General features: G+C 40.3%; 1 protein-coding gene across 2 annotated transcripts in view; it reads left to right on the top strand.

Annotated features, from left to right (window-relative positions):
• The window catches only part of CLIC5 (chloride intracellular channel 5), a 190138-nt gene that overhangs the window by 67885 nt on the left and 97000 nt on the right, over positions 1–25253 (top strand). Inside the window, exon 1 of one of the 2 annotated variants that reach the window (XM_037519831.2) lies at positions 17253–17642. The exons of the other annotated variant lie outside the window; for it this stretch is intronic. Coding sequence (XP_037375728.1) covers positions 17580–17642 — 63 coding nt within the window. The 5' untranslated portion in view covers positions 17253–17579. Of the gene's footprint in view, positions 1–17252; positions 17643–25253 lie in introns of those variants that run through there. 2 annotated transcript variants of the gene reach the window in all.

Below are 25253 nucleotides of genomic sequence, written 5' to 3'. Positions count from 1 at the left end.
GACTCCTGTTTGGAGAAGGAATGAGGCAGAAGTTGAAAGAGTGCAGACTTTGAGTATGATATTGTCAGCTCAATGTCAATGACACTAAGTCAGAAAACAGGTGGGTTGAGGGGATTTGATGCCAAGTGTCCGATATATGGCTGTGAGCCACAATGACGTGTTGACTATCCCAACCTGAAGCACCTGTATTGGGGTTATCCCCAGCTCAGGGACACCTGCAGAGTAGATCTTGTCTTCTATCCAAAGGACTAAAAATACTCTGAAACAAGCAGTTTTCTCAGTTTTTCTGCCCATGAGAATCAGCTGGGGAGCTTTAAAAATAATCCTGGTACTCAGGCCTCACCCCAGGCCAATGACATCAAAAATCTATGGTAATGGGAGATGGGAATAAATACTTTGATAGCTCCTCTTGGGCAGCCAAGTTTGAGATATGTTGTTCCTAGGGAACAAAAGAAGGATCTCCCTATAGGCAAATTTGAGCTTCCAGTAAAAAGGAGAAGGTGCTTTGGGATCATCTTGAATGTTACCTTTTGTTGTTTTTGTTTCTGTTATGGTAGCAAATAGCCAAGTGGGAGTATGAGATTCTCCCTTAGGTCATCTTATCCCAAGATGTCATTGTCTTTAAAAATTGCCTGTTCTTTTAATATAGCATTTTATACCCATCTGCTCTGCTTACACTTAAAAGTGATCTCCAGATTTCATTTAAGAATCAAATGTTGATTTTTTTTTTTTGTAAACTTCACTTATTGAATATGGAGATCTATTGGCAGTGACAAACCCTTCTGGTTACAGTGGCAGAAGTCAACACAGGAAGGACGATTCAGGAAAGACCCACAGACACAGACATGTCTACAGATCACTTCATCAATGGAAAGAGAGTTTTACAAAGCAAGCCTTGTTTCCCACTCTTTGAAGTCTTTCCTTCTCTTCTGAGGTATCTGTATGAAGCTCAGAATCAAGACTTAAAAACTTTCTGAACTGATAGTATCAGGGACAAATGGGTGTGTCTTCCTTTATTTGCAGAATAAAGGTAGGAAGGCTGTGGAGAACTCCAAAAACTATCCCATCTCTCCGTTTTCTCCTCTTCTCTTCAGCCTCCAAGCTCTCCTTTCTTCTCTCCCTCCACAGCATCTTCATGGACTTCAATGGAGATGAGAATCACAGGGGGGTATATTAAAAACGTGGATCTCCAGGACCCATCCTCAGATCCATTGTTTGTGGGAGGATCTCCTTAAGTGGTTTGGGTACAGATTGTTCTAGGAAATTCTGTTGGCCCCACACCCTCCTGGAACATAGACCTTTGTGTTATTTTATTCATTCTCATCCCCCTGTGATGCCGATGTGACCAGCTGAGCAACTCATTAAGTTCCTCTCTGATATGAGAATAAAGGCAGTGGGAGGGTTTCCTCACAAGTTTAATGAATGAGCAAAAGAAAGTAAGGGCTGCAGTGTGAGGGAAAAAGATTGTAGATCCCAGGAGCAAGGCTGCAGAAGAGGAAATTGGCTTCCCACAGACAGACATGGTAGACTCTAGGCTGGGGCAAACCACATAGTGGAGAGAGCTCTGAGAGGGCTGAGCACAGTTCAGTTGACCTACCTATTCCTTTACATACAACTTAATTAAAAAAGTAGCACTTGTTTCTTGGGGAAAAAAAACAAACAAAACAACAACCTCAATGTACAAAGTAAAAATTCTACAAAGTAAAATGGAAAAATTCTCTCTCCCCAGTCGCACTGTTCTGAAATAACCATTATTTACAGTTGTGTGTAACCTTCCAAACTATATATATATATAACGGTGTATATTTTACAAAAATGAAACAAGTGCATTCACTCCATACTTTGATTTTTTTCCATTTAAGAATGGATTTTGAACATTTCATGTAATTCCATGTGTCCTTGCTATGATATCCTTCATTATATGAACATACCAAAAATCAATCTCTTAGTGCTAGGCATTTAGTTTGCTTCTAGTTTTCTCTTGTTTAAATAATGATTCAGTGAACTTGTTTGAATATACATCCTTTGCTCATTTAAAAATTTCCCATCAGTGGGGCCATTGAGTCTTCATAAGCCCAAATATGTCTTCATTTGATGGATTATCTGTTATCTGTCAGTCTTCCAAAGAGGTGGTTTCATGACATTGCATACATACCCATACACTGTTTTGTGAGTCTATTTTTCACCAATTAAGTGAGAAAATCTCTCAATTGAATAATTTTAGATTTCTGCCTAAGTGTATGCCTTTTCAAATATTTTTTGGTCTCTGTATTTCCGTGAACTAACTGTTCATCTCTTCTACTTAAAGTTAACCACCTTAGTGTTTTCATATATTGTGTTTCTTTGTTTTCACTGTGGCATTTATTGAAAAAGATGGAGGAACTGTTTTCTATTTAAATAAGATGTTAGAGTCAATAACTTACTAATGATGCAAGACTTTAAGAACTGAAGCAACATTTTATATTCTATAAGGCATAATGATGGGAATAAAATAGGGTCTTAATAATTGTTAGATGAATAAATGAGTGAATATGATGTATCGATACACAGATATATACATGTACCATATTGCTGACTCTGTGTTGGGCACAAAGAAACAGAGATTAACAAAAAAAATGTCCCTGCTTTCTAAGTGCTTGAAGGTTCGTTGGGGCTAAAGATGTGTAAAGTGATCATTATAATGAAATAAGTGATTAATAGAGGGATGAGTAGCTGCCTCCAGTGATTGGAGATTATATATCTAGAGGACAACAGTTATATAAACAAATCATTTTAATGTAATAGAACAAAATTAGAGATTTTAAATGATGTTGTAGAACCATGAGTTTTAAGGATGAGGAAGAAATTGGGTGAGGAAATGAGGGTAAAATGTTTCAAGTAATTGGGAGCAAATACTTGGAAGTATGAAACAGGTAGGGATTGTTATATAGGAAATCAAACCATATTGGGGTTTCCAGAATCTGTCAACCTTGATACTGGATGAGTCCAATTGGACAAATAGGTCACAACCCATCACATCATACTAGAGAATGTGGTCCATACTGAGCCATCAAAGGGTTGGGTGATCCAACATATGTGGTAGATGGCTCACTCTGGCTACTGGGGAAGGATAGATTTGAGAGACTAGGTGTGTGATTGAGAGAGAGTTCAGTTAGAAATGTTGGATGACATTGGAGCATTGCAACTGCAATAATAAGCATAAAGAGTAGAGAGATTTGAGACTTGGGACTTGATGACTAATTGGATTTGCATGTCTAAGGAATTAAAAACGTGGGCTTGGCTTCTAGTTTGGGTGACTTGACAAATGATGGGAATAACTGGGGAAAATACAGGATAAGGAGAGGATTTGGAAAAAATTATTAATGTGTTTGGAAATGTTGACTTTGAAGAAACTGGGAGACTCAAGGGATATACTCAGCAAATAATTATATATTATTAGAATGAGGCTCTAAGGAAAGTGAGAGAATGAATGTTAAGATCTGAGAATGAATGAATGAATGAATTCAGGATAGCATTGGATTTCAAGATGGACCTTTATCAGCTTCATCCCTATCCAGGCTTAACTTCATTGTCCCTTTAAGGATCCACCACAACTGCAGATATGGAATGAATTTTAGTCTAAATCCTTAACTTGGTTCTTTTGATCCCTAACAGAAGCAGGGGATGCTCAGCAGTAGAGTCCACTGTTATTGAATGAGAATGAGCTAACTCCAATCAGTTGTTAAGGTTCTTGCCCCAGAAATCAATTCCACAGTCCAGAAGTAGTTTGCTTGTGCTAAAAAGAAAATTGGATTCCCTGATATGAGCTGCATGTTCTAAGCCAAGGACACTCTTCTTTGTAGAAAATGGGCTCCCTTGAATAACAAGGTTGGGAAGTGGGATCCATTCAGCCCTTGCCTATCTCTGTATCAGCATAAATTAGTTTCATGTTTAATTAGTTTCAGATTGATCATTTAGAATGACCCAGAACTTATTGTAGGGGAAACATGGACAAGATAAAGGCCTCAGCATATATTAGGGAGGCTCTGGTGGCTCTGCCACTTTCCAGCTCAAAAATCTGTAATTTTTTTTTACTTCACTGGGTTTTTTGAGCTTGTCAAAATGTAGATTACAAGAGAAATATTTGCTGTCCGATGTTTCATGGCTTCTGTTATAATAAAACAAGAAATAATTTGGAAGTCCCTCGAAAATATTGTTTGAATGTGACTGGCAGAGCTTGCACTAAGGAGACCTCAGAAAAAGTTGTCAAATAAAATGTACATGAACTACACTCATTCACTTGTTCATTTATTCAACAAATGCTCATTGAGTACCTACTCTGTGTGAGGCCCTGTTCTCAATGCTAAGCATGTAGGGAAAAAAAGTGGATCCCATGAGAAGACATGGAGGAATGTTAAGTACATATTGTTTCATGAAAGAAGTCAACTGAAACAGGCTACACACTGTATGATTCCACCTGTATGACCTTCTGGAAAAGACAAAACTATGGAGACAATAAGAGGAATGGTGGTTCTCAAAAGCTTTGGGAGGCAGGAATGAACAGACAGAGCACAGAGGGCAATGAGACTACTTTGTATGATACTGTCATGGTGAATATAAATCATTATCCACTTAGCAAAACTCACAGGGAGGCAGGGATGAACAGGCAGAGCACAGAGGGCAGTGAGACTACTTTGTATGATACTGTCATGGTGAATATAAATCATTATACACTTAGCAAAACTCACAGAATGTACAACACCAAGGATTAACCTTAAATGGGTGAATGGAGGAATTTTGGAGGATAATGAGTTGTCAGTGTGACGTCACTGAGTTTAATAAACATATCTCTCTGAAGCAGGATCTCAAGAATTGGGGGAGGTTGTATAAGTGTGGGGGCACAAAGTATTGGGAACTCTATTTTCTGCTCAGTTTTTTTATGCACCAAAAGCTTTTCTAAAAATAGTGTATTTGAAAAGAATAGAAGGGAGAGATAAATATTGAGAATGGATTGTGTATGCCTTATCAGCCTCTACAGCTTATTAGTAAGAAAGGAATGTAGCCAGATATTCAAATAGTGATCAATGGGAGGTGTAACCACACACACAGAGTGTGGGCAAGCTCCTTCCCCTTCTTTTTGTTCTGCTATTTTATAATCATTTGTGGCAGGTGCATGTGGAGAGTCAGTACTGTTTGTTGTTCAGACAGGATCCCCTTATCCTTTATTCACTGCAGGGTAAATGGTCATCCAGTGGTGAGCAGCTGTGACCACCTGTGGCCTCTCAGAAGGGACAAAGGATGCTATCCAGTCAGCATCCACATGGCCAGGTGCACAGTACCCCTATGACCAGAGGGAAGGAGCAGAGGAGTTGGCATTGACTGGTGAAGTTGGCCAGTTCACTTTGGTGTGGCTGTTTTGCATCCATCTGCCCTTTAATTTAATGACTTCCCGCAGGGAGCCTGGAGTATGTGAGTAAGGCAGAGCTTAGATCAGCAGTTACTTTGGCCTTAATGTTGGGAGGCTTCATTATGAGTATTAAGGCTGCTGTCTACTGATGCAGTTGCCCTGGACTGTGTTAATGGGAGATAAATGAATGGATCTATATTCAGCACTATTCATCTTGGGAGTTAATTTTATGAGAGAGGAAAAATTGACAATGGTTGGAGTTACAAGATACAAAAAGAGCAATGTAAAAATAATGAATTTCAATGCAATTATTTGTTTATTTATTTTAAAGATTTATTTATTTATGCATATACAAGAGCTGGAGTACAGGCCAGAGGTGTGGAGGGTAAGAGGATTCACCGAGACAGAGTGGGAAACAGAACAGGCAGATTGACTGAAATACACTGCTGAGGGGAGAAGTGGGAGAGACAGGAGAGGTCTGCTAAGCTATGTGGGTCACCTCCCCTTGGATAGCAATGGCTGCAGATAGCTTCACAGTGGTGCGACTTAAACCCTTGTGCCACCAGGGAGGTCCCTCAATGCAATTCTTTAAACAGAAAATCACTTAGATAAAAATATCAGCCCCTGGGAATAAATTTTGCCATTCCGCGCATGTCCTCATCTACCGTAGGTGCGCCAATGAGCAAAACCAGGTTTAAGGTGCCTTGAGGTGAAATTGTACATTACAAAGGAGTCTTAGGCTAATGTCTGTCATTTGTATAGGGATGCATTGCAAACCTTTCCAAAATGCATTTCACTGGAGAAGTTATGAATAGTTGTAGAGCAATATAGAAGGTGATTTGCAACAAACCCAACATATGTTCAACAGTACTGACATTGGTTCTTTATGCTAGTAATTTTTGCTGAACGAAAACCCCTGAAGATCACCAATGATGTAATGAAATTACAAAGACCCATAGTGTAGTTACATAAGAAATGGTAAAAATAGGATCCCACAATGTAGGCTTAATTGGGATATTATGGAGAAACTCAAGCTAGATTTACAATTGCTCAAGCATAAAGCACTTTGTCCTACCTCAGTGCACTCACACACGCTGTTCCCAACTCTCTTCCATTCAGTCTTCAAAATGACTGGTCACTTTTTATCTTTCAGGTCTGAACTTAAATGTCACCTCTCAGAGAGGCTTTCTCCATGGACATCCTATAAAGGAATTTCCCTCACCGTGCACTATAATTCTTTAGCATTGTATCCCAGATTTTTAGATACTATCGCATTTTAGAGTTATGCATCTCTTTATTTGTTTACATGTTTGTTCTCTCTTCCACAATGGATAGCATATCCCATCAGGCAAGGGCTGTTCACACCATTTTATTCCTTATGGTAATCAAGTGTCTCCAAGCATGTTTGGTGTATAATAGGTGGTAGTAGATAAGTGAAGGTGAAAATGATGAACTAACTCTGGCCATCATTGTCCTGGTGGAAGAGAAAACTTTTGTGAAGCAACTAACATAGAACCAAGTACTATCCCGTCTTCTGGGCATGGAAACATAGACAATGAACATCTGTTTCAGTACTTTGAGCTTTATTTCAGTACTATTTCCCAAAAAGCACATTGTATTTTCTCAGTTACAAATGAGGTGAAATGGGGGAATATGTGTTTTGTTTACTGTGAACTTCTCGTGGCAGGAGCTGGGTCTTAGTCACATATTTATCCTTGGCATTGAGTAACAGCTCTCCAAGGTAGGGTGCTGAATTTAACCAAAATGAGATATTTCAAGTGCTTTCTACTTTTTCCTGAAGAAAATTGAAGCAATTTAAGGTAACACTCTGATTGTCTGTCCACCAAGAATTGTAAGAGTTGGGTTAATCTTCCTGGAAGACCATAAAAGATTGCACAGTTAGAGATAATATATGACAAAAATAGAGTGAAACTTCCTCCCTGAATACTAAGAGCACCAGTTATTACAGTGCTACTGAAATAAATCTCTCTTGATCTACCTAGTTATGACCAGGTGAGAATGTATAGAACTATTTTATTCTTTTTCTGTGAGAGACTGAACTGGAGAGAGAGAGAGAGATTCAAGGAATATATGGGAGGAAAAAAAATCTCAAATACAAACATGTTCCTAGACTTCTGGGAGAAGAAAAGACCCCAATGTTTAGGATAGATTTTTAAAACATAATAATACAATTTCAGCTATATTAACTCTGTCTATTTCTAAGAAATAATTTCTAAATTTCCTCAATATTCCATGCCTTTCAGGAAGTAATTCTGCATGTAGCTCAGGGAACTCCAGCTATGAAAGGGAGACAGCCAGGTACAGATGGAGATCACCAGTGTTCTTGGTCATAGAGGATCATGTACTCCATTCCTCACAACTTACTCAAATAGTCCAGTAGATGAGCTTCAGCCTTCACTTCCAGGCTGAGCCTTTATTATCTCTGTTCATTAATTTAATTTTCTATTCTTTTAAGTACATTCACCCTAAATAATACAAACCATTGCTCACTGATTGAGATCTTTAAAAGCAGACATTTGGAAGTCAAACAGTCCTGGATTCAAACCCCAGCTGTAGAACTTTCTGGTTATTTATCCCTACTGACTAATTTGTATGTTTCAATTTCCTCATCTGCAAAATGGTGTAATGAAAGTAGCTTATATGTAGGATTGCAGTGAGGGATTAAGTGAGAAACCGTCTGTGAAAGGCTTTGCACCTTTCTGTGTTTGTCTTTATGGACCATTGATTGTCTTCAATGCATTGTGTATGTTTAATATTTTTTAAACTTTACATGACCTTCAGGAAAAGTACTATTATCCCCACTTTATGAGTAAAGACAATGAGGCTCAGAGAGGTGGTAACCTTGACTAGGTTACAAGATAGAAAGTGTCAGGAACCAAATCTTAAATATGATACTTCTAGAGTCAAGCCTAGTGCTATTTTCACTATGCTATAAGGGCATGCTTTCTGGGGAGAAAATCAGTTCTTGGAGATATTGTTGTATGACTTTATCATTTTATTCTGTAGCTAGGTGACCATCTTTAAATCACCACAGATAGCATTTCCCTGCAACTTTGTCAATTTCTGAAATTTTTAAACTTACATTTTCTACATTAGTTCATGAGCCTGAAAAGACTATACAATATTTATATGAGGGTCTGGAACTTTAGAAACAATGCTTTTTATTCATCTCAGGACATGACCACCTTTTAAAAGTACATCACTGTGTTGTGGACACATGTCCACCTTACAGTAGTCCTGTGATAGATTTTCTATCAGATGGAGCATCTTTTGCCTATGATTCTTTGTTCAGTGGCAGTTCTAACTATAGTGGACATGAATCTCCAGTTGCAGACATCAGAAAACCTGACTCAAGGTAGTCTGACCCAAAAAGGGATTTTACTGACCATTTGGACAGGAAATTCTAGGGGCATCATCTCTTAAACACATTGCTAACAAAATTCCCAAAATTGAATCTCATTGGATCCAAATTGATCTTTTGTTCATTTTGAGCCAATAACTGTCAGAGGGATTTGGTACTCTTATTGGCCAACACAGGCCACCTGCCCACCCCCAAAGTGCCATTTGAAATCAGCAGGCTATGAATAGAGAAAGCATTGATTCCCAAGGAAAGGTGGGAACCCTGCAACAGAAGGGAGAATGATTCTAGTTGTTGATCACTGTAACACTTCATTTGTCATTTCAGAAGTTAATCTGCTAGGTCATGGGTATTTGTCCATTTTATTCAAAACTTTCTGCATCCTGCTTCTGCCTGTATAGAATGCTGATTTCCCATCCCCAGTGATCTTCACTTTGCTTCTCCCCTATCCTGGTTCTCTTTAACACCATGCCTTATTTTGGATTTTTTTTAATTAAAAAATTACATTAATTTCACAACCCTTTTTGAATTATTAAAGGCCATCTGTGGTCATTTGGTAAGATGAGCCTGTTGGCTAAGAGAAAATCAGATGTGTGGATAAAAGTAATATGGGTCAACAGTTTTGGAATTTTGTTACATGCATTTATCTTGGACCCTGTTCAAGGTTTTTAAAAATATATTTGTGTATAGCTGTACTTTTATGTGATCTTTCTGTGATTAAAGTATGAGCTTTGCCATTAGTAAGGGCAATCACTAGAGCAGTAAATGCTGCCAAAAATGCATGGTGATGCAACAGAACATGACTTCAGATCACTTCTTTCTTCCATAGTTTTCTTTTCTCCAGGGGCTGGTAATTTTTATATTTTTGTGTGTCACCTCTTGGTTTCTTTTCTCAACTCAACTCTGGTGTCTCTTAACTAAATAAAGGAGCATCCCAGATTCCCCAGTCCAGCCGTTCCTTATCCAAGACCAGTCATTCACTGATTGCACCAGTTCGATAAGCTATCAGCATTCCAACTTCCTTAAACCTCATGCTGCTTCACACACACAGTAAAACATAGTGGCTAGCAGATGGGCTTTAACAATGGGAAGACGTGGTATTGTTTATAATTACCCAAGCAACTTTGGACAAGTTACTTAACCTGTTTAAGCCTTTGCTCCCTCATTTGTGAAATGGTACTAACAGCACTTGCCTCATTGGGTTATTACGGAGATAAAGCAAGCTAAAAGTGATTAAAAGTTCTTGACATACAGCAGGCTCCTAGTAGATGTTAGCTATTGTTGCATAACCCTTTCCTATGTTTTAGTTAAGAATCTTTATAAAACCCCACACTCTGTCAGCCTATGAATAATATAAGGGCAGAATCCCTCATAGAGGTGAAGGCTGTAAATAAAAGAGGTGCCAGTTATTCGTGAACTGATTTCATCAACAGTTATTTATTGAGCATGTGCACTGTACTAAGAGTACTGTTGATTTAAATGTTTGTGTACATTTGATAGCTAGGGACTTACATTTTATGCGTCATTCAAAAGAGACACAAAACTGTATGCTATCCTCAAGAAACTTAGTCTTGTGGGAAAGATGTGACTAAACCCATGAAGGAATAACACTTGAGCCAGGGCTGCTCATCACCAGGAGTTCTCAGAGGGTTCTAACAAGAGCATAAGCAGTGACCAGCACACAGTAGGTACCCTCAACTTGTTGGCTGAAAGAAACAGTAATGGGTGAATCAATGGAATGAATGATCATTGTTGACAAGCACTTGTGGCTTCAATTCAGTCCACTCCCAAGACCTCTCCCATTGCTAAGCACAAGTAGGCAGAATGCAGTGGGGACAAAGATCACTGGTAATGTTGGACACACCCAAAGACACTTTATAAAAATATAGGTATAGGCAGAACTAGCAACCCACTGAAACCCCCTCGCAGCACAACCTGTGACCTCGTATTGGTGTGAACCATCCAGGGCTCACTTCCCTCTATCTGCATCCACTTGGTTCTCCCACAGAGACACAACGTGACTGGTGTCTCTGGGGCTATCATAAATATCTTCCAGTCCCCTCAGCTTGAACCTATAGCCCTTGGTGTTATCCAAGAGATCATCTGTAGAGAATGTCAGAACAGAACAGCCTAATACCCATAGAAATAGCTGCCATTCTGGGCAGAGTGAGTGGGTTCAACTAAATATCATTAGGGATATAAAGGTTGGAGCTTGTAATTAATGATATGCTTATACTCCAGGACTGGGTAAGATGAACATTTCTGGGTGATCCCCCTCTAAGGATAATGATTATTTAACAATAAATATCCTTTTGTCATGTACACCCACCACACTCTTTTTCAGTCTAAATATGCTAATTTTGCTTTTTTGTTTGTTTGTTTCAATAACAATTTGTTCTACCTTATTGACTGGCTATACTTAGGTGCAGGATGGCTTGAGGAATAGTAATCTGGTTTATATTTCTGAAGTTAATGGCAAAATGAGATCTGATGTTAAGGGTCTAAAGCAAAATTTGGAAAGGGAATGTGGAAACAGAACTTAGTGACTTTACATGTTTTGAAGTTTATCAAGCATCTTGATCATTAAAAAAATTATATACAGAAAATTTACCTTTTTTGCTATATAATTCTAACAGAGAAACATTGTAACCACCTCACAAGCAGGATGCAGAATAATTCTACTGTCTATAAAAATTCCTTTGTTCTACATTCTGTAGTCAAGTCCCCTCTTACCCCAACATGTGGTATCCATGCCTATAATTTTGCCTTTGCAGAATGTCAGAAAAATGAAACCACACAGTATATAATCTTTGAGACTGACTTCTTTCACCTACTGTAGTTCATTTGAGAGTCATTTGTGTTTTGCACCTATTAATAGTTCCCCTTTGTATTACTAAGACATATAACAATATATGGATGTACTATAGTTTGTTTCTTCATTTGCCTATTGAGGGACATTTGGGTTGGTTCCAACTTGGGCAAATTATGAATTCTGATGCTATAAATTCTAATGTACAGAATTTTTGTCGGAACCTAAAATTTCATTTCTCTCTGGTAAAACCCAGGTGATAGAAATGGCTAATATGATAAGTGTGTGATCAACTTAATATGAAATTGCCTATTTTTTCCAGAATGTACAATTTTGTATTCCTACCAGCTATGTTTGGGAGTTTTATTTGTTCTGCATTCTTGGTAGTATATGGGATTGTCATATATGGTATCTCTTTTAATTTACATTTTTCTATTTGATAATGCTGATCATCTTTTCATGTGCATATTCACTGTCAGTATGTCTTTTTTTGTTAATGTCTGTCCAGATTTTCTGCCTGTTTTTTAAAATTGGGTTGTTTTCTTATTTTTGAGTTTGAAAAATCTTTACAAAAATCCTTACTTTCCTCTGCCTCTCATTTCTGAAAGAGAAGGCAGGGAATTGGTATTATTTCTCTCAAGTATTTGATGAAATTTATTAATGAAAACATCTGGGTTTGGAATGCAACTATGAATTCAGTATCTTTAATAGACATGGAGTGTTCAGGTTACCTGCTTTTCTTTTTTTACTTTTCATCTTTCAAGACTTGATTAATTTTATCTAAGTTTCTAATTTATATGCAGAACATATAAATTCTTGTTATATTCCCCTATTGTTCTTTTTTTTCTCTGTAAAGTTTGTAGTGTTTTCCCATTTTTCATTCCTAATATTCTTAGTATGTATCTCTTCTCTCTTTTCTCTTGGAAAATATACCTATAAATTTACCAATTTTATTGATCCTTTATAAGAACCAGCTTCTGGCTCCATTGAGTTTTCTCAATTGTTTTGTCTTTCTTTAAAATTTATTAGTTTTGTTCTTATATTTATTATTTTGCTCCTTATTCTTGATTTGTGTTCAGATGGCTAATCTTTTTCCTTTTTCTAGTTTCTTAAGGTGGAAGCTTATTTATTGATTTGAAACCTTTACTATTTCCTAAAAAGAGAATTTCACATATAAATTTGTTTCTAGGAACTATTTTACTGCACCCCCCCAAATTTTGATATATTGTATATTCATTTACAGTCAGTTCAAAACATTTTCTAATTATCCCAGAAATTGGAGGTAAAGAAATTTCTTTACCAATGAATTTTCCTTTCTTTACCAATGAATTCTAAAAGTATGCTGCTTAAATTTCAAATATTTAGAGGCTTTCCAGATACATTTTTATTGATCCAAATGGCTTATATCATGTTTAAAAAACATTATTTCATAAATGTATGGAATGAATTATTTCATTATTTTAAATTCTTTTGTGACCCAGAATGTGATTTATTGTGGTGAATGTTCCATGTATACTTGAAAAATAGTATGTTTTCCATTGGTATTTGGGTAGTGTATTCTATAAATGTTCAATGGGTCAAGTTGATTGATAGCATTAAGTATTCTATATTGATGATTTTTTGCATACTTGCGTTATCAGTTACTGGAGTGTTGTATTCTCCAACTATAATTTTGTATTTGTTGCTTTCTCCTTTCAGTTCTATCAGCCTTCGCTTCATGTATTTTAAAATCGCTCTTCTTAGGTACATACACATTTAGAATTATTATATCTTCTTTTCATGTTGACATTTTTTCTTATTATTATGCAATATCACTCCTTATCCTTGATAATTACTGGAGTCTATTTTTTTCTGATAGCAATTTGCTAGTAACTGTATTTTTATTAGAGTTTGCACAGTATTTCTTTTCCTATCATTTTACTTTTTATTTATCTATATCATTCATTATTTGAAATGACAATCTGTAATAACATGTTTGGAGCTTGCTTGTTTTAATGATTTTATCATATTCAGCAATCTCCAGCTTTTAATTAATGTATTTAGGTCATTTATATTTAGTGTAAGTATCAACATGGTTGGATTTAAATGTGTCATTTTATTATTAGTTTTCTCTTTGTTCTCTTCTCCATCCATTATTCTTTTCTGATTACTTGAATATTTCTTGTTATTACATTTTAATTTATCTTTGACTTTTTACTTTATCTCTTAGTATATATTTTATAGATGTTGTTTAGGAGGGCTATAATATATGCATCTGTCTTTTTACAATCTGCTTAGAGTTCATAGTTTACCATGTCAAATGAGGTAACAAAATGTTAAACTACCTAAATCTCTTTATCTTCACCTTTTTATGCTATGTAATTGAAACAATCCCAGACAGGTTGTTATTACCACACACATGTTGTAATTTTTTTAACAGCCATATAAAAGCATGGATATTACATAGATTTGTGTGTAATCCTTTTATTAGAACTATGTTAATATTTTCTGTATTGTCCCAAGTTTAGTATGTGTGCTCTCAAGTACTAAATATGTTTCTGAAATACCTTCCCGGTAAATATTTACCTAAAACTTGTGCCAAACTTGTGAAATGATGATTATTAAAAGTATAATAATGAACAAGAAAGTATTTTTCTCTGGACAAAGTTAGAAGTGATTCTAGCTAATTATACTTTGACATTAGAGGACATAAAATGAAGTCTTTTTTCTTAAACTAGAAAAATGCACAGAAATGTTTTGTCACCAAAACAGACTACTTTCAACTTGAAGGTTTATAATATCTAAACTATCAGTTATCTGCAATGGTGTTCAAATGGGAGCTATTATCTAGAAATTGAAAAGGAAGTTTCATTTTCCAGTAAACAGTAGATAAAATGAAAACTAACTCTGCTAGGTGTAGACTAAAGAAAATTGAGATCATTGTTTTAAATCATAGCTAAGAAAATGATCACAAGTGTAAAGCATCTTTCATTTTTCATAAAAGGCATATGTATATAATTTTCTTTATCTCTGCTACACTGCTATCATAAATATTATCCACACTTTATAGCAGGGAAGTGATGAGTCTGTGCAGCATGTGGTAAAGGTACCAGTCTCCCTCTGTAACCTTGTCCTTCCCAGAATATGTAGTCATTGGCTCGGAATGTGCAGCTGTGAAGGTGACTGTTTCTCTGAAGGCTTTGGTGATGTAAGCCCAAAACTAAGGAGGAGAGGGGGAGAGTAATTGTGCCTCACTTTGATTAACCTATGGTGTGCCATAATGGTTGCAAGTTGGATTGGTGGCTTTTTTTCACAGTGAAAAGGAGACATTTGCATTTGGCAGTTGTGGGGAAACAACAAAAGGTAGCCAGAATACCTTGTCTTATCTGCTTATCAGCTTCCTAAACATTTGGGAAGATTCAGCTGAAGCACCTTCTTCTGCTTTAGCAGGCCTTTTCCTCTACCTACTCCAAATGTGGTGAATAATGTCTCTCCACACTAACTTATATATCCCCTTCCTCTCCCCAATTCATAGTGTTCCTTTCATGTGAGTATTATCCTGAAATGATTTTAATCTCTATAAAGACTAGAGCAGGGTCTTTATTTCCCTAAACTGACTTACCCAGTGTGTATTAAGTTTGAGAGAGGCACTTAGTGGAGTAATTGAGAGCAGAGGCTCAGTCTGTTTGGGCTCAAATCTTGACTCCACCATTTCCTAGCTGAATGACTAAGGGCAAGTTATTTAAATACTTTATGTCCCAATTTCCTCAGTTATATGATAACACTATTTTTGCAATCTTTATATATTAAACAAGTTAGGGCATGTAGAATGGTTAGCATTTTTACTTGATACATAATAAATATTTTTATTGTTTAGTGTTTTATTATTTTTTGTAAAGCTGTGAAACAAATATGTATTTGCAAGTAAGGTAAAACAGAACACAAATATAATTAGCTAAAAAGAAGCCAAAAATAAACAGAAATTGTCCAGAATCTAGAGGCAAAAGATTTATTGCCTATTTTTGAAAGTAGTGAAAGTTGGAAATCTAGATTGGTGGAATCACTTTGGAAAATCCTCTACCTGCCAGTGTTAACTCCAGAAGACAATTCTCATACTTTGTAACCTAACAATTACATTCCTGAGGCTATAGTCCACATTAAAATGTCCACAAAATACCAAAGGATGTATAAAAGATAGAATGTTCATAGCAGCAGTATCCATGGTAGTCTTTAACTGAAAACTATACACATGTTCAAGAGAAAAATGGATAAATATATCATGGTAGTGAAAATAGATGATTTACAACTACACAGAAGAATGGATAAATGTCACAAACCCTAACGGTCAACCAAAGTGGCTAGAAGCCAAGGAATATAAACTGTATTTACTCTAAGATTTCAAGCAAAACTAACTTGTGCTATTACAAGTAGGGGTAAAGGTTATTCTGGTCTAGGAGAGTGATGCTAGTGAAAGGAGATAGAAACGAGTGACCAGGAGTAGTTTCTGTGACCAGGATGTAGCTAACGTTTTATTTCCTTATCTGGTGCTGGTTTCATAGGTGGGTTCAGGTTGTAAAAATTCATTCAACTACCTAGGTGCGTATTTTTTTTCTGTGTGTATTATGCTTCACTAGAAACCAAAGAGAAGGATAGACGTGAAATAATAAGACAGAAAAGAAAAGTAAGCAAAAGAAAAAAAGCAGAGAAAAATGACGGAAGGGTAAGGCCGGGGGGTTGGGGGGCGGGAGAATCCAGATGATTTCTATAAGTGGAATATAGAGAAACCAAAAAGAAAGTTCAGAAAAATATGAACCTTGAAAACTGACCTTAGATATGAGGCATCCAGGAGGGGATGGGAAAGGTAAAAACAGCAGGGGGAGGAGCACATTGGACTATGAGTAAGGCGACCAGAGTGGGCATATGGTAGGGTGGGAGCAAAGGGGCCAGGGGGTCTAATGGAGGATTCCTGGGGCTTCAGTGGTGGGTGTGGTGAAATAACAGGTGTGTAGAGGTATAAACCTATACCCCTAAGACATATACCGTGATGTAAAACAACATTACCTCAATAAATAGAACTTAACAACAACAAAAATCTGAACTATTCTGAATTTAGAACAGACAAGCAAACAAAAACAAACCCAGAAGTTTAAAAGACAAGGTCCTTTGCTTTGGGGTGCGTCTGACCTGGTTGGTTCACCCCTCTACCATACTGACCACTCCAGCTTCCCCCTGCCCTGTTTAAGGGGTCCTTTCTTCCACTCCCCAGCTCCCCACAGCGCCTCTCCACTCTGAGCATTGCTAAAGCAGGATGGCGCTTTCCCAGTGGGAAATGCTGGTAGTAGAGCAACTTGGAGGAGCCAAAGATTCGTTAATGAAACATAAGACCTAAAGTCATCTCTCCCTCTTGACCTCTCCCTTTGCCTGTGCACCTCTCCCTCAACTCCCTCCTCCTTCCCTCTTCTTTCTCTTTCCCTTTTCCCCTCCCCCGCCCCTCCCCACCTTTCCCAGGACACCCTCTCTTCCTGAGTGGCTGTACCTGGCCGGTTGGGGTCGGCGCCTCCCGCCCGCCAGGGTCACACGGGGCGGGGGCCCGGCCACAGCCTTGCAGGGTGCTCGCGGGGTGCCCCTCCCGACCCAGCCTGGGCTGACCCCGCCCCACGGCCTCTGGCTATTTTGGGCGCGTTGGCGGAGGCTGCGGGATCGCTGACAGGATCCTGTGACACCTCCCCGCAGCCCGGCACTTGTTGCTCCCGGGACCGGCTGCCATCCCCGAACCCACCTTGCCCCCGCGTCCCCTGTCCCCAGCTGGCTTCTGTCCTTTCCATGCGATCACCCGGGACGCCGATCTCTTAGACGCCTCTGTCCCCGGCTCGAGAAACAGATTTAAATAAATAAATAAATAAATAAATAAGCGCCTCGCTGGGTAGGGGCCCCGCTGGGTAGGAGCAGGAGCGCGGAGCGCTGGCCCGGGAGCCGCAGAGGTGGCGCCTCCACGGATCGGAACGGTGGCCCCGGGCGCCGACGGCATGACGGACGCGGCGATGGCTAACGGGGACGGCAGGGACCCGGAGATAGAACTCTTCGTGAAGGTAGGTCGGCACCCTGGCGCCCGCGCACTGCACCTGCTGCGCCTGCAGCGCGGCTCGGGGAGGCTCGAGCTCACGTGCTCCGGTGCGGATCGCGCTGGGACGCTGGACGCTCCCCAGGGAGGGCGGCTCAGCCCTGCGGTCCCCTGGGTGGCCGTCTGCAAGGCAGGGCCTCGCTCGGGGGCTCCCGGGCAGGAGGGAGGCAGGTGAAATCTGGCAGGTGTCTGTGTGTTTGGAGAGTTGGTGGGCAGTTCGTCGAACCCGCGGCAGGACAGGCAGTCCCGGTGGCGGATGTCTAAGCGGCTCCTCCTCGGCACTTTGGCCTTGTCGTAAAGGGCATTTTCAGGTGTAGGGACCTGGGAAGAACCTGGCTGGACCCTCGAACCTTTTCTTCGGAAATGGGCTGGACAGGGAGCAGGGGGCTTGGTAGGGGAGAAGAGAGAAGGGGGAGAAAAGGGAATCTTCAGACAAATTTCATTGGCAAAGCAAAAATAACAGTTGTTAAAATCCCCTTTGCCTGGCTTTAATTCAGAGCTACTAAACGAAAAAGCAAAGGAAACAAAGATGTTTTCTTGCATTGTGATCTGAAAAGCAGAAACAAACACTTTGTTCAGACATTATTACTATTGTCAAAGCCTGGATCCCGCAGGGTAGTATCTGGAAATGCTAACTGTTGCCACAGGGAAAAATTGGTTCACCTGGGGCAGACTGGGATGAAGGGGAACAGTGCAAAATTAAATGAAGTGGCCTTGCTTCTGGGGGTGCAGGAACAGTCTATTGTCAAAGCTGCTGCCCTTCATTTCTAACCTGTAGGAGGAAGGATGGAGGTAAGGCAGCATTTCCTGGTAGGTCCTCTGGTGTAATAAGAAAGAAACATTTGATCAGTCCTCTTCTGCTTCAGACACCACAGAGGCAGAGAAACCTGAGGCGTCAGGAGAATTGCCTCCAGGGCCATGCAGAAAGAGTGGCCAGGACTTGGGGGAGGGGAGCTCCCAGGCTGCCCCAGCACCCAGACCTTTCACAAAGGGGGGAAGAACCTCAGAATGCAATTTCCCTAGAAATATGCAGGTTACTGGGAGGACTGAGTCCTTCATGGACCTTGTGGCTGAATTTAAAAGGCAGATATGTTCCCTGGAATGGGAAAGTTGTTGTTTTGTCCCCTTAATTATCTACAAGCTAATTAAATAGATTTTTGAAAAAAAAATTTAAGATCTATATATGCCTTGATAATAGCCTTTTGGCTTTGGTACCTGCTGATGTCTAAAAATTAATAAATTAATTGTGACTTCTTTTATACTTGGGAAGTAATCTGTCCCAATTGGCCCATCCTGCCACAAGGTTTGTTAAATTTCTTCATCTGAGTGTCATGTTCTTTGTGTTACTTTTTCCAAATTATCCATAGAAATGACATGTGTCATTTAGTGACACTGGTTTTCCTTTGTCTGGTTTTCTCTTCTCAAATGTGGTTTTTGTCACCCTCAGGCAGGATTTCCAAGTCCTTTGACAGGCCCAGGTAATGCGAGAGGTCATGTCTCCCTGTCACCCAGACCCAGGCTGTGCAGTGTTGAAAGGAGGGCCAGGAAGGGGGTTCCCTGAAGCTCAGCATCCAAGCCTGCAGTCCAGGGAATGAATAGGGAGAGCTTTAACAAAGCCTTAAGTCTTCTGCTCTCCTTGAAGAAAGCTATTCTAGGACTTTCTCAGATTCCCTGAGAGCAGGTAGTTTCACAGTGTCAAGTTCCTTAAAGATATTTGAAACAAATCAACCCTTTGGAGCCAAAGGAGCCCTTTGCCCCACTCTTAGGCATGGACACCATTCTACCTGCACCTTTGGAATTTGGTGTTGGCAGCTTTGAAAGTTTTCTCCATTTGCACAAAAGCTCACTGCACAGCCCCCAATCCCCTCAAAGAATTCTAAAGTGGCTGTACTGTCATTTGTTTTTTCCCTAAAGTAAAGCAATCCATGAGAGCCAGATAGGCATCCATGGTTAACTCAGAAACTAGATTGATGGGGGAAGAAAAATCAGAGATAGCAAAGCTCTTTGATTCCCTTGCTCCCTTTTGTGTTTCTGGTTAGTAGTCATCATTTACAGGAACAAGTCAAGGCTGAAAATATTCTGAAATAAAGATGTTGCCGAGCCTTTGAACTATTTATGTTTTATGGAAGCAATGTCCTGATTTACAGAATCAGGCATTTCCAAAGTTTGTCATTTCATTATGTGATTCCCTGAAAAGGAACTGCCTTCTTGGTGGTGGTGTCAGGTAACTGAGGTGCTTTCTGCAAGGCAAGGGGTTGGTTTGTAGAAAGCCTTCCCTTCAGGCTGGGATCCACCCAGTAAGAAGTAAAGATTGGGCCTCCCCTGGTGGTGCAGCCTCTGCAGCTCTGGTTTGATCCCCAGCCGCTGGGGAGGGTCCCACATGGCACGCAGACCTCTCCTGCAGTTCCCGCTGCGCCCCTCAGCAGTGTACTTTGTCGGTCTGCCTGTTCTGTTCCCTGCTCTGGCTCTGGTGAATTCTCTCACCCTCCCATGCTTCTGACTGTACCCAGTGCTTGTATAAATAAATAAATCAATCAAAGAAAAAAAGAAGAAGTAAAGATTGTCCACTCCCACAAAAGGACCCCTTCCCAACACAGGCTGTCTACTGGGGGTGTCATTCAAACCCTTGGTTCCCCAGGGAGTTTCAAGGACATGATGATTCTGTCTACATCTACTGATAATCATTTCTGTTGCTACTGCCGCTACTAGTGAAAATAATAAATGGCAGCATTTCAGGACTTAGGAAGCACAACCCAATACCATCCCATTTGCTTCACAGTATTCTTGTTCCTGAGCCTTGGTTCACTCGTGTGAAAAATGAAGGAAATAAATAAATGACTCACCGGGATCTGATGCCTCTTGGTGCTGTCAGAACACTCCCATGAGCTGTAGTTTGCTCTTCTTTAACCACCCAGGGGAGTGAGAATGATGATTAATCCCATTCTCTGACTGAACAACACTTGTGCTCAGAGAAGGTATGTGAAATATCCTCAAGTGGACTGTATGCAACATTCAGGTCCAGTCCTCAAATCTGTCAGTCTAGTCTAAATTTCTCACTCTTTCTCAAAAGCCCATATGTCAGCCCTTGTACCTTCTTTTGTCTAGTTAGGCTCTCCAGTGCTATCAAAGATGACAAATATTGATAACTTATAATCCATTCCACTGTGTTCCTACGATGCTCTGCATTCCAAAGACCCTTCCAGGGAACATTTTAATAGTGACTTTTATGCACCTTTAATTTCTTTATCTGGAATAAGAAAGATTTGAGTTTATCAGTTCTGATTCTAATGTTCCATGATAACATGGAGTGGGCAGAGCTTTGCAAACACAGGGCCTCAGTTCAATTCTCGCTTTTGTCTCTAATTAGATGAATGATTGAATAAATTAACTTCTGTGATCCTCAACTGCTGACAAAAGTGGTCAATTGGCTGGTGGTGGATGCTAACTAGACCTTTGGTGGTGGGTATGATGTGGTAGTGACAGCTGTCAAAGTGGGAAGTCCTACTCCTCAAGCTTATACAATGTTGTAAACTAATGTTACCTCAATGAAAAATTAAATTTAAAAAATCCCAAGAGCAGAGCATGGTTATAGATAAGGTGACCTTGTAATTTGTTGTCCAAATTAAAGCATTTGGTGTGAAAGAGGAAGGGAGTGCCAGCCATCATTAAGCTGGGACAGGTATCACCTGGGTTGACTGAGGACAAATCAGGAAGTGTGGCCACCCTGGTAAGGGAAATCCTGTCACCATAGACTTGCTGGGAGGAGGCCACAGGAGCCAACAGGTGAAAAGCACTTGGTCAGCTGAAAATTGCTCTAAACACATTGGCTTCAATAATGATATGGATTCTGTGGCAAGGACCTTTCTGTATCTGTAGGGGTCTGATTTGCCTTAAGGAGCAAAGGCCTTCTTCACTGAAAATGAGATCATGTGTGGTTTGGACTTTGCTCACAAAGGGAGGACAGCAGGTTAGAGAACTGATAGTGGTTGTGAGTGATGTTTATTGAAAGAAAAAAGAGCAGTGCAGTAAAAGCCAAAGGGGAAGTGATTTGGAAAGACCAATACAGGAAGTGTGAGGACATTAGATTAAGGTATTCCTTTCACTTGTGTTGGCTTCCCCAGCCGCGCCCAGGCAGAAAGCCACCAAAATGATGTAATGGTGGTGGATCAATTTGTTACCACTGTCTCTTGGGGACCTAGGCATGGGTTTTGGCAGAAACAACTGGTTCTCCACCCTGGCTACATAGCCAGATCATTTGGAGAGATTTTAAAAGTCCTGATGTCAGGCTGATCCCCAGGCCACTTATATCAAAGTCTCTGTGGTGTGGCCCAGAAACAGTATTTTTACTCTCCTCTCCCAGGTGACTCCAGCTGGTGGCTCTGGGGGAGAGTCACTGAGTCATAATCAGAGGCAGGTCTGCTGGCAGGCAGATCTGCCATTGCTGAAAAAAGTGACCTGGCTTGTGCAGATTAAAGTCCAGAACTTAATATATATACATATACATATACATACATATACACATACACATATACATATGAATCAGTCACTGCCCTAAACAGATTATAACTGTTAGGCCAGTTAATCCGCATCAACCCTGGGAGGCAGAGATACTCAGTATCTTTGTTTTATATGTAAGAGAATTGAGGGTTTTTTTTTTTTAAAGATTTATTTATTTATGCATACAAAAAGTGGGGTACGGGTCAGAGGTGTGGAGGGGGGGTGAGAGGATTCACCACAGACAGAGTGGGGAACAGAACAGGCAGATCCGCTGAAATACACTGCTGAGGGGAGCAGCGGGCGAGACAGGAGAGGTGAGTTGCTCCCTGGCTGGGGGTCAAACTCATGCTGCAGTGGCTGTGGATAGCTTTATAGTGCTATGTCTTAACCCCTTGAGCCACCAGGGAGGCCCCAAGAACTGAGGTTTTCAGAATTATTTCTAGCGTATCAGATTTTCTGATGTTAATGGTGCCAAAAGGGAGAGAGAATGCTATAAGGTATACAAATGGAAAAACTCCATCTCCCTCCTGTTTCTCTTGTACTGCTTGCACAGCACATTTAATTTTTGGTACTTCTAGTCTCTTCCAGGGAACTAGAAGTGGGTAGTTTCCCACTAGAAGTGGGTAGTATTCCCATCCACTTCAAATGCCAAGAGGAAGTGGCAGGTCCCAGGCTAACCCACCACTTCCTGAGGACTTGGTTACATATTGGAGGTTCCATGAGCCTAGGGCTCAATTATTTGCTCGAATAGCTCATAGAACTCAGGGAAACACTTACTTAACGTTTACGAGGTAATCAAAGGATATGATCATGGATACAGATGAACAACCAAATGAGGACATCTATAGGGTCTAGAAGGCTCCTGAGAATCGGTACTTTGGTCCCCATGAAGTTGGGTGTGTCCCTCTCCCCTGTAGGTGAATGTGTTCACCACTCTGGAAGCTCTTGGGACCAAATGGTATTGGGTTTTTTTATAGAAGCTTCCTTATGTAGTCACCCTCAATTACTAACTCCATTTCCTGTCCCTTTTTCTCTCTTAAGGATGATGGGGGGGTATGAAACAGAAAATTCCAAATGTCTAACCCTCACTCTTTTCAGTGACTAGCCCTCCTCCAGGAGCCATCCATGAACTCACCCAGAGTCACTTCATTAGGACAAGATGACCCTAGTGCTCTTATCATGTAGGAATTTACAAGGGTTTTGGTATCTCCATGTCTGGAATGGGGGTGGGAGTCAGAGAAAGTGTGTGAAAAATAAATAAAGCCCAGAACACGAAGCACCTCCAGGCATCACAATCAGGAATGTTATCACTAGAGTTTGCACCCAGCCTGTCCTCAGTGAACAGATGCTGACAGACTATAAAACCTTGTCTATGGGACTCCAGAACAATCAGGGCATGGAGTCAGTCTAGTCAAATAATCATCAGTTCAGTGCTGGAAAATGGAGTCCTGCTGATTGTCTGATGGAAGTGACTAGTTTCATTTACTGAGTGGCACAGAAGACTCTGCCAGTGGTGCAGGGCACAGTCAGTCATGGGGGCCTAGGGTGTGGCCATCTGACTTCCAGAACAAACAGGATCCAATCTCATGGTGCTCCCTCTCCTATTCATTTGTCCACTGGCTTCCTCCTCACCCTGGGCTGCTCAAAACCATGGAATCATAGGTTTTGTTCTCTTCAACACATTAAGCAACAGTTTCTCTGAATCCAATAAACAATTTCAGCTACCTTGCTAGGTTAGTGAGTATGTATTTCCTGCTGACAAGGCCTTGGAACTGCTAGGGTCACAGGTGGCTGATGCACATCTAAGGAACCGTGGCAGCCGGTGGAGTGTGGACAGAGGGTGTGCAGCGCCTGAGATCCACTCTAGCGTGACTGCCTGTCTTCCTGCCCTGTTTCTCTTAGTATTTATTGGCATTCTCCACCCAGATGGCAGAGTCCTTCCATTTAGTCAGTCAGATCAAAAGCTTTTCACTTTTGGTTTCTTTGAATTGCCAGGTCCTGGGGGCCATGTTGGCAGTGGCAGGAGGGGCAGCAGAAGAATGTGGGTTTGGGTGCCAATCGTGTGGACTAAAGCAGGATGCTTGGCCACTGTGAGCCCTAGTTTTCTTATAGTGCAATGCTGATAATGATTCAGTGTTGGTGTAAACTCTGAAGTTGCTGTGTGTAAAGTTGGGTATAAGTATAGCCTCCTCTGTAGGCTCCGGATAGCCCAAGTAGTGAGAAACCAAAGTTCTTGTATTTCCCTGTAACTCTGACCCTTAGATGAGAAAGAAGTTTGTGGAGTCCAGATTCCTTAGTTCAAGCGAATCCATGGGCTCTCTATGACAAATTTTCCCACTCCCTTCCCAGCAACTTCCCAGCTCTGTCTTGCCATAGCTGCGCTCATCCAAAAGATAACACATCTACATGTATTATCTATCTCGATTATATGAAAAACATAATAGACTTTTGATGCTTGGTATCTTTTAAAACTCTCACCCAGGGGACATGATCAGCTGTCTTTGGCAAGAAGACTAGATGACTGGAATGAGCGAAAAAGCAAAGTGGTCAAGTATGAGTTTCCTGAAGATGTGTCTGTGAAAGGGCTTTCTCCTCCCCAGGGCATCTGACCCTGCTTCCATTCTGAGGCGTCAGTTCCAACTGTTGGGGAAAAGTCTCTGCCAGCATCTTGAGTGAAAATCTACTTTGGAAATGCACATATTTATTCAAGGAGTATTTTAGTTTTGAAGTTCTTTCAGGATTAATGAGACAGTCTTCTGTCAGAATTGAAATGAATCCTTTCTGGGAAGAAGAGAGGAAGGTGTTAACCTCTAGGACTCCTTTCTAGTTCTGCTGCTGGTCTGGGAAGATTCTTTGGATTGTAATTATTGCCACACTCATGATGAATAATGACTAGGCCAGCCAGTGGCGCCTAGTCCTTGGTGCTTGTAAAAGTCACAGCAGAGTTTCTTCATGTGGATTTGTTTGTGCCCTGTCCCCAGAGATTCAGATTCAGAAGCTCAGGGTGAGGTGTTGATATCTGTGACTGTAGCCTTAAAAACTACCACTGGATTTTGAGAATTCACCAAAGATAGGACCACGG

The sequence above is a fragment of the Talpa occidentalis genome, unplaced genomic scaffold, assembly GCF_014898055.3.
Source record: "Talpa occidentalis isolate TD23 unplaced genomic scaffold, MPIMG_talOcc4v2.1 talOcc4.2, whole genome shotgun sequence".
Taxonomy (NCBI): Eukaryota; Metazoa; Chordata; class Mammalia; order Eulipotyphla; family Talpidae; genus Talpa; species Talpa occidentalis.
This window is presented reverse-complemented; position numbering and strand designations above follow the sequence as displayed.